Source organism: Mesoplodon densirostris, chromosome 2 (assembly GCF_025265405.1).
Source record: "Mesoplodon densirostris isolate mMesDen1 chromosome 2, mMesDen1 primary haplotype, whole genome shotgun sequence".
NCBI classification, from domain to species: domain Eukaryota; kingdom Metazoa; phylum Chordata; class Mammalia; order Artiodactyla; family Ziphiidae; genus Mesoplodon; species Mesoplodon densirostris.
Genome location: NC_082662.1, coordinates 171,612,397 through 171,627,916, shown reverse-complemented (window position 1 = coordinate 171,627,916; position 15,520 = coordinate 171,612,397). Strand labels below are relative to the sequence as shown.

The 15,520-nt window shown below is 38.2% G+C and overlaps 1 protein-coding gene across 2 annotated transcripts in view; it reads right to left on the bottom strand.

The window, feature by feature from the left end:
• Positions 1 to 15,520, bottom strand: part of NVL (nuclear VCP like) — an 82,238-nt gene that overhangs the window by 29,552 nt on the left and 37,166 nt on the right. For both annotated transcript variants that reach the window (XM_060091379.1, XM_060091380.1), the window contains 3 exons: positions 13,489 to 13,551; positions 7,818 to 7,937; positions 4,326 to 4,425 (listed from right to left, as the gene is read on the bottom strand). In XM_060091379.1, coding sequence (XP_059947362.1) covers positions 4,326 to 4,425; positions 7,818 to 7,937; positions 13,489 to 13,551 — 283 coding nt within the window. The remainder of the gene's footprint in view (positions 1 to 4,325; positions 4,426 to 7,817; positions 7,938 to 13,488; positions 13,552 to 15,520) is intronic.

The window sequence follows — 15,520 nt, the reverse complement described above, 5'->3', positions numbered from 1 at the left end:
GGTGGTTGTTACTATAAAGGGATAGCATGAGGGAGATCTTTGTGGTGATGGAATAGTTCTTGTATTGACTGCAGTGGTGATCACATGAATCTGCACTTGTGCTAAAATGGCAAAAAAATAGACAAATTACACAAATGTCTATTTCCTGGTTTTGATTTTGTACCACAGTTATGTAAAATGTAACAACTGAGTTAAACTGGGTACATGGAACTTCTGTGCACTATTTTTCTAATCTGTTGTGAATTTATAATTGTTTCAAAATACAAAGTAAAATAAAAAGTCACATATTTTATAAAAAGAAAAAGAAAATCAGATCACTTCACTCCTCCACTCAGAAAACCTTCATGGGACTTCCCTGGTGGTGCAGTGGTTAAGAATCCGCCTGCCAATGCAGGGGACACAAGTGGTCCAGGAAGATCCCACATGCCGTGGAGCAACTAAGCCTGTGCGCCACAACTACTGAGCCTGAGCTCTAGAGCCTGCGAGCCACAACTACTGAGCCCACGAGCCACAGCTACTGCAGCCCGTGTTGTGCCTAGAGCCCGTGCTCCGCAACAAAGAGAAGCCACCACAATGAGAAGCCTGCACACCACAACAAAGAGTAGCCCCTGCCTGCCGCAACTAGAGAAAGCCTGTGCACAGCAACGAAGACCCAATGCAGCCCAAAAAGAAACAAACAAACAAACAAATAAATAAATGTATTAAAAAAGCCCTCATGGCAGAATAAAATCCACACCCCTTACTGTGGCCTAAAAGGCCCCTTGCACTTCTCCATCACTGCCCCCCAACTCTTTTCACTCTAGACGCACTGGCCTTGTTGCTGGTTCTCCAAACTTGTTTTCACTTCAGGGCCTTTATACTTATTGTTTGTTCTCTACCTGGAATGCCTTCTCCCAGATTTTTGCATGGCTTGATACTTCACATTTTTTGGGTGCGTGCTGACATTACTTCTGAAGAAGAAGCTTTCCCGGACTATGATATCTAAATTAGCATTCCTCTCCCCAAACACCAGTCATTCTCCATCCTCTTACCCTGTTTTATTTTATTTATTTGATTGTCTATTATTTACCCCCTGTTCCCCAGCCCCAAATCAGAATACATGCAGGCAAAGAATTTTTCTGAATTGTTAACTTTTGAATTCCCAAAGCTCAGTAGGATCAGGCATATAATAAAAATTCAATAAATATCTGATGAGTGAAGGAGCAAATCTGAGAGACTCAAGAAAATTATACTGAAATGACTGACCTACAACACCAAGCTGTAAGGCGGAATGTATAACTTGCACCGTAAAACAAAGAATGTGATGAAAGAAAAATATACATAAGAAGGATTAAAGATAACTCCCCCTTTTTTTACATCTCTACTTCTCTCCTTTTGAATCTGGCCCTTCCTGTCACTGCCCTGACCAAGAGAATTTGTCTATTCTGGGCCTTGCCTTCAAAGGAATGGCAGCTTCCACCTTTATCTCTTGGAATCCAGCTGTCAAGTAAGAAATGTGAGTACTCAGAGAACCATTCTGATAGAAGCCAAGCCACATGGAGAGGGCTTGGAAGATGACAACTGGTGGTGGGGAGGGGCTGGGGGGAGGGGGTGTGCAGAATGCCGAGGCGTACCAAAGCACCAGACATGTGAGTAAAGAAGTGACCTTGAAAGGGGATCCTCTGGCCCAGCCATGCGTGCTGGTGGCATGTGGATCAGAGATGAACCACCTGGATAAGCCCTCCCTGAATTCCTGACCTACAAAATTATGAACAATGCAAAAATGGTGATTTTTAAGCCACTAAGTATCGCAGTAGTTCACCAGGCGGCAAGAGCTGACCAGGACATGGGGCAAGAAGGGGTTTCTTGAAGCTGAGCAGAATCCAAGTTATAAACAATCAAACAAAATGTCACAGGATAGAATACCATGGAACAGAACTGCCAAATAGGCATCAATACAAGTGAAAAGATCTAAAACATCTATTTTTAAATTTATGTGGATCCTCAACGTAATGGGGCTTGTTATGGGGAGAAAGGGATGGGTGAGATACAGTGGAGAGGAAGACAATACTCAAGAACACTGGAAAGAACAAAACAGAGGCACCACATTCATCCTGTCATTCACTGGCTAAACTCAAGAGACTACTGTGCTCAGTTCTGGGTTTTACAACTAAGGAGAATCTGGAGAATCCTAAGGAATTCAAAGATGAATAAAGAGATTGGAGGAAAAAAAAAAAAAACCCATGAGGAAAGGTAATGTACCTGCACCCTTCTGAAGGAAGGGATTTAAGTAAAACCTAGTAGTAACATTGAAGGACCTATTATTTGAATAACACTGAAGGACCTGTTGTTTTCTAATCTACAGAGATTAAACTAAAAGATAAGAGTGTTTACAATAAACAAATATGAAAAATGGTGAATACAGTTAAAGACAGAATAGGTTATTAGAGCACACCAAAGACTGTCTTCTTGAAATCTGCTAGAAAAATCTGTAGCTGCTCAGGAAAGGTAGGATGTGATTCTGTCCAAATTTGACAGACCTTCAAGGTTTCTTCGAGGATGACTCTCTGACTTTATGACCTAATGACTGCTCCTACTGCTAATACCAGAAGTGCTCATAATAATGATAATAATACTAAACAGCTACTTGCCACACACTATGATAGATACATTACCAATATCACTTAAGCTTTGGGACAATACTGCCTATTAGGTATTATTATCCTCATTTTATAGATGAAGAAGTACTGGTTAGCAAGATGAAGTAATACATGCCCAGGATTAATGTGGCATAATAAGGAATAAATACATTTGGTCTTTGCCCCTGGTTCCTGGGTAGAGCCTTCAGAGTAACAGGAGTGTCTTTGTTGTGCTCATGAGATGACTCAAGGTTGGCCCTGCAGATAACTTCAGGATGGGGCTGGTTACCAGAACAATTTACCATCTGATTAGAGGGTTGGAACTTGGACCCAGACATCTGGGGAGGTAGGGCGGGGCTGGAGACTGAGTTCAGTCACATGGCCAATGAGTCAGTCAATCATGGATACATAACAAAATCCCAATCAACTCTGGACATCAAACTTGAGGGAGATTCCTCACCGATGAACACAGTGATGTGCCAAGAGGGTGATGTGCCCTGACTCCATGGAGAGAGGGCATGGAAGCTCTGCACTCCCTCTGAGACCTAGCCCTAAGTGTACCCTTTATAATAAACTGTAATTGTAAGTACAGTGCTTTTCTTCATTTTGTTAAGTCTTTTTAGCAAATTACTGACTCTGAAAGGGGTGATGGGAACCCCCAAGTTTGTCACAGGCCGGTCAGAAGTGCGTGTGTCCTGGAGACACCACTTGCACCTGGCACCTGAAGTAGGGCAGAGTCTTGTAGACAACGGACCCCTTAACCTGCAGGTTCTGACACTAACTCCAGGTGCTTAGGGTCAGACCTGGGTTATCATCTACTCAGGTGGTACACGCGAGTTAGGGCTGAAAGAGAACAGTTAGTAAGCTACGAAGTGCTAGAGCCAGGACTCAAACCCAGGTCTGCCTAACTCAGAGCATTTCTAATTCAAAGATAAGAGTCTAATTCAAACCTTGCGATGTTTCATTTTAAAATGAAATGGTATATAATTCATGAAGGTTTCAGTATCTGTACTAACGTACAAGAAAAATTACATCAGCTTGAAAACTGAAAAATCCATTTAAGCAATTAAAGTCCCAAGTCATTGCGGGTAGACATAGTTAACACAAATATCAATGCAGGAGCAGCTAGGATACAGCGTCGCATATGGATGGCAAAGTATTAAACAATATGAAGAGAACTGAGGACCCAAAGTAAAAGCCACCTTCGGTACTTTTGAAGTTTGAGATTGTTTCTAAATCCCTCACTAGTACTTAGGCTTTTTAACAATTTTAAAAAACAGTTAAGTGTAGGTATATGGACATGCTTCCAGTATAAAACCTTAAAAACCTATCTTTAACCTTCAGATACGGTGAAAAAGAGACTGGTTCTTGTCTCCTATAAGCTTGAGAGAAACCATAGGACATAAATTCTGATAATACTTTGTGGTCAAAAGTGTATGTTACAAGGGTTCTCTGCTAACAAGACAATTTTCTATGCACCAACACAGAAAAAAATCTTACAGAATCCAAGCAATAATGTTATACTGTTTTGTTTTTGTTTTTTTATACTATGGCTTACATAAAAGCTTTCTAAGGTTTTACTCCAACTTCTGAACCAAAAAGGGATTTCCCAAACTTACTCTTCCTTTACTAGGATGTATATAAATTATATTGTTTGTAAACGCTGTAAGTTTTTAGACTCATCTGTTTTATATTCTTCTTTCTTACCTGGTCTGTTAGTGGCTGCCATAATAAAAACCTGCTGACGTGTTTCCAGACCATCCATCTCTGTAAGTAGCTGATTTACCACCCGGACACTTGCCCCTGTCTAAAAACAAATAAATACAGCTACATCAGCTCCCAATAAAAGAAAAATACATCACCATTTTTTTTCCCATGCAAAATAATACATTTGCTAACTTGAATGAAAGCTTTTGTCAAAAGATATAACAATTATTTCCTGAGAAGTCACTGTATCTAAGCACTGTGCAAAACATGTTCTCATCAGTGCTTCCCCAGCAATCCTGCTATCATCCACAATTCAGGTGAGGAAACTGAGGCTTAGAGAGGCTATTTGTCCAAGGTCTCAAAGCTACATAAGGGTAGAGATGAAATTCAATTTCAGGTTTAGCTGATCCCACAGTCTTAAGCCTCTGAGCTATTCAAAGATCTAAGAGCTGAGAATTATATTCAATATCCTGTGATAAACCATAATGGAAATGAATACGAAAAAGAATATATATGTGTCTAACTGAATCAATTCGCTGTACGGTAGAAATTAACACGTTGTAAATCAATTATACTTCAATAAAATAAATTTTAAAAAAGATCTAATAGCCACAATGAATTTCCCTTTGGGCAAATCTAGACTCAGCTTTTGAATGCCAGATCAGACTCCCCAGGATACTGGATATTCCAGAGCTTTCAGCTGGGAAACTGAGGCCTTTTTGCTTTTCCTTGAAGCATGCAGTACAAGGTTGAAGTACCTCAGGGCAATATCTAAGATGTTCAGGGAGTTGGTGAATAGAGGGATGTTTATCCTTTAAATGCAGAAGTTTTCAAAATGTACAATATAGGAAATGAGAAAGGTGGTGCTGTGTTTCTTTTTGTCATTAATTGCCTTTCTTCAACATACATTTTATGTACAGAGGTGGTAATGAGTTTAACATACTGATTTCTCCAGAAAAAAAATTTGGTGCACCTTATTATCACCCCTTGGAGACACAGTATTAACTGTTAGGAGATTAAAAGAATTATAATCAGGACTCAAAAAAATAAAGAAATACTGGTTTAAAAAAAACAAAAAAACCCCAAAACACTGTCCTACCTAAGCAAGACAAAAACCTCACAATCAATTCAGGAAAAGGCTGATAGACTTTACTATATATAAAGTTTTATGTAATAAAAAAAGATAAGTGATAAAACTGGGAAAAATAGTATCAACACACATAATCGGACAATAGACTAATTTCCATCACATATAAAAAGCGCTTATAAATTAACAACAAAAAAAAAGGGGAAGACGGGACTTCCCTGGTGGTCCAGTGGTTAAGACTTTGCCTTCCAATGCAGGGGGTGTGGGTTCAATCCCTGGTGCGGGAGATAAGATCCCACATGCCTTGGGGCTAAAAACCAAAACATGAAACAGAAGCAATACTGTAACAAATTCAATAAATTGAGACGTTAAAAATGGTCATCAAAAAAAAAAAAATCTTAAAAAAAGGGGGGGGAACATTTCATTTTCAGTGTATGTGCTGCCAAAGTGAGCACAGAAAAACATTTCAACAGCAAAAGGGTCAGAGACATGAATACTAAAATTTAACATCATGTTTTGCCAATAAAATTGAGAAAAATAAAAAGATGGGTATTACCCATTGTTGACAAAGGTGTAGAAAATGGTTATTTTTAGTTGGTAGGTGTATGTAACTGGTAGTTTTTGCAAAGAATGACTGTGTTAGCTTTCAAAATATTTGTATATATCTTCTACCCAGAAATTCTACTTCCAAAACTCTCACATATTCCCACATGTGCACAAAAATATGTGATAAGAATGTTTAATACAGTTGTGTTTATAAGGGAAACAACTAGAAACAATGTAAATGTCCAAAACAGGGGAATTGTTGAATTAATTCTTCCCTATCCAGACTGTGGAATATTTATTCAATAGTTACAAAATAAGTTATTAAGTACATGGGTAAAGTGTCAGATAGAATGATGACATTTATATAAAAAAATAAGTTTAAATCATACATGTTTTTAAGCTTATAGAAAAAGTTCTAGGCCACAAATGCAAAACACTAAACTGTCAGCAGAAGTAACCTCCAAGAAGAGTAACAGGGAGGAGAATTGGAAGAAAGACTTGACTCTTTATACTTGTATTTACTTGCATTTTTCACAAGCATGTATTCATGAATAACTTGCATCATTAAAAAAAGAATATGTTCAATTTTAAAATATTTTCAGAATCCCCTTCGGGTGAAAATGTTAAAGCAAAACACATATCTGATTAGAGAGATGTGTGGTAGCTGACAGCCGAGAGAGATAACCTAGAAGTTAGAAATGTAGTTCATAAGAATGCAGACTTCTCTGAGGGCAAGTTGACTGGATATACCTCCTAATTTAAATTACCACTTGATAACAGAGAGATGCAAACCAATGAAATGGGCTATCAATGAACAAAGGGTTTAATTCACAGCAAAAGGGAATAAAAAGGAGTAAAATCCAGAGCATACCATGCCCCCACCAGCTGGATATAGTGTGTAGGATTTTGCTCTAGATCCCACATTAGATTTTGGAACGTGACGGCCAGCAGGAGAACCCGGGAAGGATCTCTGCCCTGGCCACTGACATCACTATCAGAGATAAGACTGTAATAAGGATTTTCTGTGATATTGCTGACTGCTGGGGGAGGAAACAAAATTGCTATGATATGAAGCACACTTATCCTAGTCAAGTTTTGTTTTTCAACTTCTGAATGCTGGGAATTTTAAGCAAAACGAGGCACCTAATAAATGTTTCACAACCCAAGAACACACACAGAGTAACTATGTGAAAACGAATCACATAAGAAATATAATCATTTCCTCAATCATCTTGTAATAAACGTACTTACTACACAGTCTTTGCTATCCTCTTCAAAAGGTTATATATATATATTTTTTAAATATATTCTTTATATTATGCTTCACTATGATTCAAACAGTATTCCTGATAACTGTTTTCCAGGCAATCACTGTACCAAAATTTCTAAGAATGGTGACTCAGTGTAGTAATGCAAGTGGTCTTTAATGCACACCAATTTATATCTTCCCCAGATAGAAATGGTGCTGTGTCTTAAAGCATATCATCTGACCCTACTTTGAGTGCATGATGTCTTAAATTATATTTTCTCCAAGAACTCTGAAGAGAATCATACGATTACAAGGCAGGCTATCCAAAACTAATAATCATTTCCATTCCCCAAAACTCGTTGGTGTGAATCAGATATGTGCAACCAAAATAATACACAGAAAGAAAAATGGATACAGAGGCTAATAAAAATACAATTGTTATCCCTAGGCCCTGTTTTCAAATTACTAGGTTTCTTTACTTAAAGAGTCTCAGTGTTCTCAATGAATGACTTTATAAGAACTATTTGAACTTTATGTAACTTTGTAAGAACTTACAAAAGGTTTATGGTGCTTTAAAAAAAATCTGTAATCACTAAACTATGATACCTACCTCTCGGGCTGATCTTCGAGGACATAAGGCATCCACTTCATCAAAGAATATCACGCAGGGTGCTGAATTCTTGGCTCGCTGAAAAACCTGTCGCACAGCGCGCTCGCTTTCACCAACATACTAGCCATATACAGAAAGGAAATAAAATGTAGAGATGTTTCAACTTTGGAGTTTGGGTCAAATTATAGTAGTACTAGTTTTAAATGACATTTATATGTCAGAGTCCAAAAAGTATTAGGTCAAAAATAGCCAGTTATATGTGGTTCAACTTAATAAGACTAGCTATTACTTAAGCTTATTATAAATTTCCTCATTTATAAAATGAAGACTAAATAGAATGAAAGGTCTCTAGCTCAAAAAAATTCCACAATTTTATGGTATTTTAGAACGGATCAAAGCTTTATGCATATAAAATACCCAGCAGTAATTTTCATTAATTCAACAGTATTTTAAATATGAACAAGACAATTTACTGTTCTACTGCCATTTCTACACAAGTCATCTTGCTAAAGGAAGAGCTAACGGTCATACAACATCAGAGGAGGCAAACTGAGCCAGTTAGACATCTACCAGGTTTCATAATGCATAATGTATGGTAAAATCAAAATACAAAGCAATTCACAAGCAGCTATAACATTAGGACTAATTAATATAAACAGTTATATGTAAAAATACAGCTTTACTTTCAGCTAAGCACAAGAAATTGTTGTTGTAAAATTTCAAATTAGTTAACTAAGAAAAGCTTTGTTTATCATAATACTGCTAAATAAGACAATCTGAAAATGTCTTTACAGTGCCAATTATATCATAAGGTTATCTTTTATGTTCTTTTATGACTATATGGTCATAATAAAGTAATTAAGGCACAGAATACATCACAGATGACAATGATTAAAGTATTTTTATTTTCTATTTGAGTAGAACTTCTTTTCCTCAGATCTGTCCTGTAACTTTTCTTTGTACTTTTGCTTATTCTGCTTCTCTCACTTGAACTGCTTCTCCAGCCTACCTCTAAAACAGCTCTTGCATTCTAGATCAAGATCACTAATCTTTCTTCCCACCACCCTCTCTGCTTTGGTCTTACAGCACTTCCTACTATTATAACTTCTGAGCTATTCTACCTTCACTATATTACATCATAAAGTCCTTGGAAAGCAGAAGTCATGACAGTTTCAAATTTTTCTCTGATCATAACATCCTGCTCAGTGTACAAATACAGCAGACCTATTTAGTTTCCTGAAAAATCTAAATCAGCAAAAATTATATTTGGAATGCTGAAAAGATATTCAGCAGATATTTTCAAAGATATCAGTGGGTTGGGACAGAGAGTTTCAAACAGGGATGAAAGAGAAGAATCAATACAGCTGGCAAAGGGACTTTGGATATAGCTAACCAAATTGACTAAGTAAAAGGAAATTTAATTTAGGGGAAGGTAAACCTAAAGTTTCAAAAGGACAGATTAAAATCAATTCATCTTAAGAAAGGTAACAATGATTAAAATTCCCACTACCTTGGCCTTTAAGAACTATTTCAAGTAAGGATCCTATACTTATTATTTCTAATTCCTTATTTGCCATCAGTTTTCAACCATTATAATCTGGCTTTTGCAAACATAATTATTGAAAATATTTTCCCTAAAGTCACTAGTGACATTCTAATTGCTAAACCCAGAGTCCTACTTTCAATTTCTTTTCTATTGTTTGGTTACATTGACAGGTGGAAAAAATGATCTTCCCTAGGTTTTCAGGCTTAGAAAGTCTTGGGCGTCCTCCGCCTTCGGAACAGTCTCCTTTGCCAGCTTTTCCTTCCCTGGCCTGTAAATGTTGGTGTCTTCCAAGGTTCTGTCAGAGACCACCTTACAACACTACTCGACCTTTCCCATTCCCTAGGTTTTAGGTGCCATTTAGATGGATACTTACTCCCAAATCTCTTCAGAGCTCCAGACTCACATTTCCTATCGTTTGCTGAATCCCTCCAAATGGCTCTTTAATCTAAAACGTCCTAGAGCAAACTCATTTTCTAACCCCAAGATGTCTATCTTCCTCATTAGATCACTTAATCTCTCAGAGTCATTCTGGACTCTTCCACAGAACTCTTCCCACATTTACCTCTAAAAAACAAACCAGATGACAATGAGGTAAAATTTCATACTCATTAGACTGGCAAAAACGTAAGTAACTTTCATTCACTGCTGGTGAAAGTAAAACTCAATAACAACCACTTTAGGAAAAAAGTGGGCAATACTTAATTTTTTTTTTTTTTTTTTTTTTTGTGGTACGCGGGCCTCTCACTGTTGTGGCCTCCCCCGTTGCGGAGCACAGGCTCCGGAAGCGCAGGCTCAGCGGCCATGGCTCACGGGCCCAGCCGCTCCGCGGCACGTGGGATCTTCCCAGACCGGGGCACGAACCCGTTTCCCCTGCATCGGCAGGCGGACTCTCAACCACTGCGCCACCAGGGAAGCCCAATACTTAATATTTTTGAAAGTATATACTGTATAAGATACAGCAATTCTACTGTTGAGTACATACCCTAGGGTGAAAATACCTCACAAATATGTGTAAGGATATATGTATATAATGTTCAACCTAAGCGTGAATCAAGAAAAAAAAACTGGTGTTTTTAAGGGACTTCCCTGGTGGCACAGTGGTTAAGATTCCATGCTCCCAGTGCAGGGGGCCTGGGTTCAATCCCTGGTCAGGGAACTAGATCCCACATGCATGCTGCAACTAAGAGTTCGCATGCCACAACTAAGGAGCCGGCGAGCAGCAACTAAGGAGCCCACCTGCCACAACTAACACCTGGTGCAACCAAATAAATAAATAAATATTTTTTTTTTTTAAAAGAAAAAAACTGATTTTTTAAAAAGTGTGGTTATACTCATTCAATGGACTACTGCACAGAGAATTAATAACTAGAGGTAAATATATCACCACAGATAAATATTATAATGTTCAACAAAAATAACAATAAAATCAAGTTACAAAAGAACACATACCATTTATATAAAGTGGCTTTGTTTTTGCTTTACCATTTATAAAAGGAGCTCCAAACATATAATAAAGTAGATATAATAGTTTAATAAACCCCAGATATACCCATCACCCTGCTTCATTATTTTATTATCAGCTCAATTCATGATCAACCTTGCTTCATCTATACTCTGTCCACTTTTCTTTCTACTTGATATTTTGATGGAAAGCCCAGACATCATAACTTTATTTGTAAATATTTCACTGTCTCTAAAAGATAATTTTTTGTTTTGTTATGTTTTGTTTTGTTTTTTGCAGTACACGGGTCTCTCACTGTTGTGGCCTCTCCCGTTGCAGAGCACAGGCTCCGGATGCGCAGGCTCAGCGGCCATGGCTCACGGGCCCAGCCGCTCCGCGGCATGTGAGATCCTCCCAGACAGGGGCACGAACCCGTGTCCCCTGCATCGGCAGGCGGACACTCAACCACTGCGCCACCAGGGAAGCCCAAAGATAATGTTTTTTTAAAAAATATATTTTAAAAAATCCCATCATTTATAAATTTATTTATTTATTTATTTATGGCTGTGTTGGGTCTTCGTTGCTATGTGCAGGCTTTCTCTAGTTGCGGCGAGCGGGGGCTACTCTTTGTTGTGGTGCGTGGGCTTCTCATTGCAGTGGCTTCTCTTGTTGCAGAGCACAGGTCTAGGCGCGTGGGCTGCAGTAGTTTTGGCACGCGGGCTCAGTAGTTGTGGCTCACAGGCTCTAGAGTGCAGGCTCAGTAGTTGTGGCACATGGGGCTTAGTTGCTCTGTGGCACATGGGATCTTCCCTGATCAGGGCTCGCATCTGTGTCCCCTGCATTGGCAGGCAGATTCTTAACCACTGAGCCACCAGGGAAGTCCAAAGATAATGGTTTTAACATAACTACATCATTATCACACTTAAAAGTTATTTTCTTAATATAAAATGTCCAGTAGAGGGCTTCCCTGGTGGCGCAGTGGTTGTGAGTCCGCCTGCTGATGCAGGGGACACGGGTTCATGCCCCGGTTCGGGAAGATCCCACATGCCGCAGAGCGGCTGGGCTCGTGAGCCATGGCCGCTGAGCCTGCGCATCCGGAGCCTGTGCTCCGCAACGGGAGAGGCCACAACAGTGAGAGGCCCATGTACTGCAAAAAAAAAAAAAAAAAAAAAAAAAAAAATGTCCGGTAGATGTTCACATTTCCAATTCTCATAAACTTATTTTTTGAAACGTGTAAAATAATACATGTTATTTAGGGATAAATATATAACATATACAGTAAATGTAGAAAGAAGTGTACAGAATTAATAAACACCAAATTCAGGATTATAGTAAATTCTATGGGAAAGAGAATGGAGGACATGATTAGGAAAGGTTTGCAGGGGGCTTCGAGTATATATTGGGGTTTTTTTTTTTTTTCTTTTTTTGTGGTATGCGGGCCTCTCACTGTTGTGGCCTCTCCCGTTGCGGAGCACAGGCTCCGGATGCACAGGCCCAGCGGCCATGGCTCACGGGCCCAGCCGCTCCGCGGCATATGGGATCCTCCCAGACCGGGGCACGAACCCGTATCCCCTGCATCGGCAGGCGGACTCTCAACCACTGCGCCACCAGGGAGGCCCTGGGGTTTTTTTTAAGGCTGGATGTTAGATACATGGAGGGGTCAATATATTACTCTTTATAACTTCTTATATGCTTGAAATATTTCATAGTAAAATTTTAAAAATATTACACTCTTAAAAAAAAAAGTTACACTCTGTTAGCTCTCTAATATTCTAAAGGTAACATTTTGACTCCAGCTTGGTATGAAGGCCCTGCACTGCCTGGCTATTATTTCTTTTCCAGCCTCACCCTTCACCTCCCATCAATCCCTTCCCCTCAGCGCTTATTTTGAATACCTCCTCCACTAGAAAGCCAAAATGAAGTGTAAGAAGAGTAAAAATAAAAGTACAAATCCTTATTTTAGGAGCAAAGTAACATATTTAATAGGAAACAAAAAAAATTAGAGGGGGGATAAATTGAAAAAGCCTTTTAAAACAAATGATACCACTTTCATTTCTTCTTTGTTTGAATATTATTGAATGGCATTTTACTCTTCATAGGCATAAACAAGAAATAAGAAATTCAAAGTCTCTTAAATTTAAGATATAAGCTGCTTAAATGCAGAAAGAAGTTATTATATAGTAGTTTAGTGATTTCTTCCCCCCTAAGTATTTTTATTTATTAATCCTTAACTCATTTGAGCTATACAACAACAGGACAAGGAAAGCAGATCAAATGTCAGCTCCACTATCCCCAAGCTGTTGGACATTGGCCAAGTTATATGACCCCTCCAAACTTAAGTTTCCTCATCTGTGAATCAGAGAAAACAATTTGTATCTCACAGGGCGTTGAAGAATAATATATATAAAGGGTTTGACAAATTCAGAGTTAACACTTTAAATGTTGACTATTTTGATTATTTCCATTTTGCTGGTGAGAAAACTTAGGCTCAGAGGTTAACAGACTTAATTAAGAAAGCATTTATACACGGTAAGTAGTACAGCAGAGCAAAGCTCAATCTCTTCACTCCTATTGCAGTGATTTTACCAAAAAACCCAACTGTTTCAATGATCTGAGGACCCTGTAATTTGAATGACCACTACTTTTCCTAATCAAAAATAATGGCTAATGCCACAACAACTTACCATATTTAGTAACTCAGGCCCCTTGACAGATATAAAATTTAACCCAGACTCATTTGCAACAGCCTAGTAAGAGAAAAAAGACACAAGACAAACATATAATAAAATAACAATAATTTGTGATAATGCAAGGACTTCTTGTGGTTTATACTCTAGTTCCCCCTTTTTATAGCTGCCTCTTTCTCATTAGAAGGAGAGGAGACAAATGGGAATAAAAAGAAAATCAAAGGAAGTAAATGTGAACCTAAAACTTCCCACAGACTAGAAATCAGATGGAAATGACCTGAAACATTTATGTAAATGTTTTGTTTATATAAACATGGTATATGTAAGTATATTTGTAGCCCTAGCTTAGAATCCTAGTGAAATCATAATCTCTGTATAAACAAATGCCGTGCCCAATGAAAGCAATCATTCATTCATTCATTCATAAACCAGAAGTCAAAAGCATCGCTATCAGTCTTTACAGTATTTACAGGTTATTTTGTTTAATAAATAAAGATTAAACTGCATGGCTGAAAGCCAAAGAGAATAACAAAGGAGAAATATATGGTTATATGTGTAGAAGAATACAAAAATTACACTGAGAATGTAGAGATGAAATCCGAATAAAATCACTCACGACTTCAAAATGATCAGGGAATAAAGTTCTTTCCTATTCTTAGAACCTGATATCTGAGCTCAAGATTTATGTTTAACACATTGCTCAGCATCTCCCCTTGGATTTTTTTTTTTTTTTTCATTTCCCATTTGGATCTCATAGGATTTTCAAATCTATCGTTTCCAAAGCAGGACTCCTGAATTTCTCCCAACTCTCCCCAAATCCCACACCCCAAACTCTTTTTCTCCCTAACCCAGTAAATATATCTTCTAAGCAAAAACCACGGCGTCTCCCCTTGATCTCTTGTCTTGTCAGGTCAGCCAATCCATCTGTAAGTTCTATTAGCTCTAATGCTAAAATGTAGGTGAGTCTGATACTTCCTATTTCTCCACTATACCACAACCCTCATCCAGACCAGCATCACCTATTGTCTGGACATGCAAAAAAACCCAAACCAAACCAAACCAAACAACCCTAACTGGCTTCCTCTCTCTCTTGCTTTCCTCCAATCCATTCTCCACTTAACTCAAAAATGTAAATGAGGGGGGGAGGGATAAATTGGGAGATTGGGGCTGACATATACACACTACTATATATAAAATAGATAACTAATAAGAACCTGCTGTATAGCACAGGGAACTCTACTCAATACTCTGTAATGGCCTATATGGGAAAAAGAATCTAAAAAAAAAAAGAGTGGATATATATATATGTATAACTGATTCACTTTGCTGTACACCTGAAACACAACTATAATCCAATAAGATTTTTTAAAAATGTAAATGAAATCATATAGTTTTACTATGTTTCTCATTTATTTTCAAGTACAAATTGAAATATTCACCATGGCTTGCAAGCCTATATTTTGCGACATGACAGTTTCTTCTTAGTCCAGCCACTAGATCTTTCTCTGGTTCTCCAATTCACCAAGCCCTTTCCCACTTCAGGGATTTTGCAACTGCTGTTCCCTCTATCTGGAAGACTCTTCCCCTTCTTTCCCTGCCTCTTCACGTGGCTATCTAGTCCTTCAGGACTCTGTTAAATATCACCATCCCCTGAATACCAAACCTAAAATAGCCACAACAGTTTGTTTATTTCCATCATAACTTAGATGAATCTGCAATTTTATTGTTTTGTTTACTGCCTGCCTCTTTAAAACAGACAATAAATTCCATTAGAGTAGGGGTCATGTTCACTAGTTTATCCCTAGCACCTTGCACAAGTTCTGGCAAAGTGTATGTAGCTCAACAAATACTGGTTGAACAAATGAATGCATGCAGGCACTGCCAGGCAAAAACTGCTCAATATGTAGCTTATCCACATCTTGAAATCTCTGTCTTTCCGGCTGCCAATTTCTTAGCTTTCCTACCTCTCACGCTCTAAGTAGAGTCAGGATACACATCTAATAAAGCATGACTCATCTACATTAGGTTT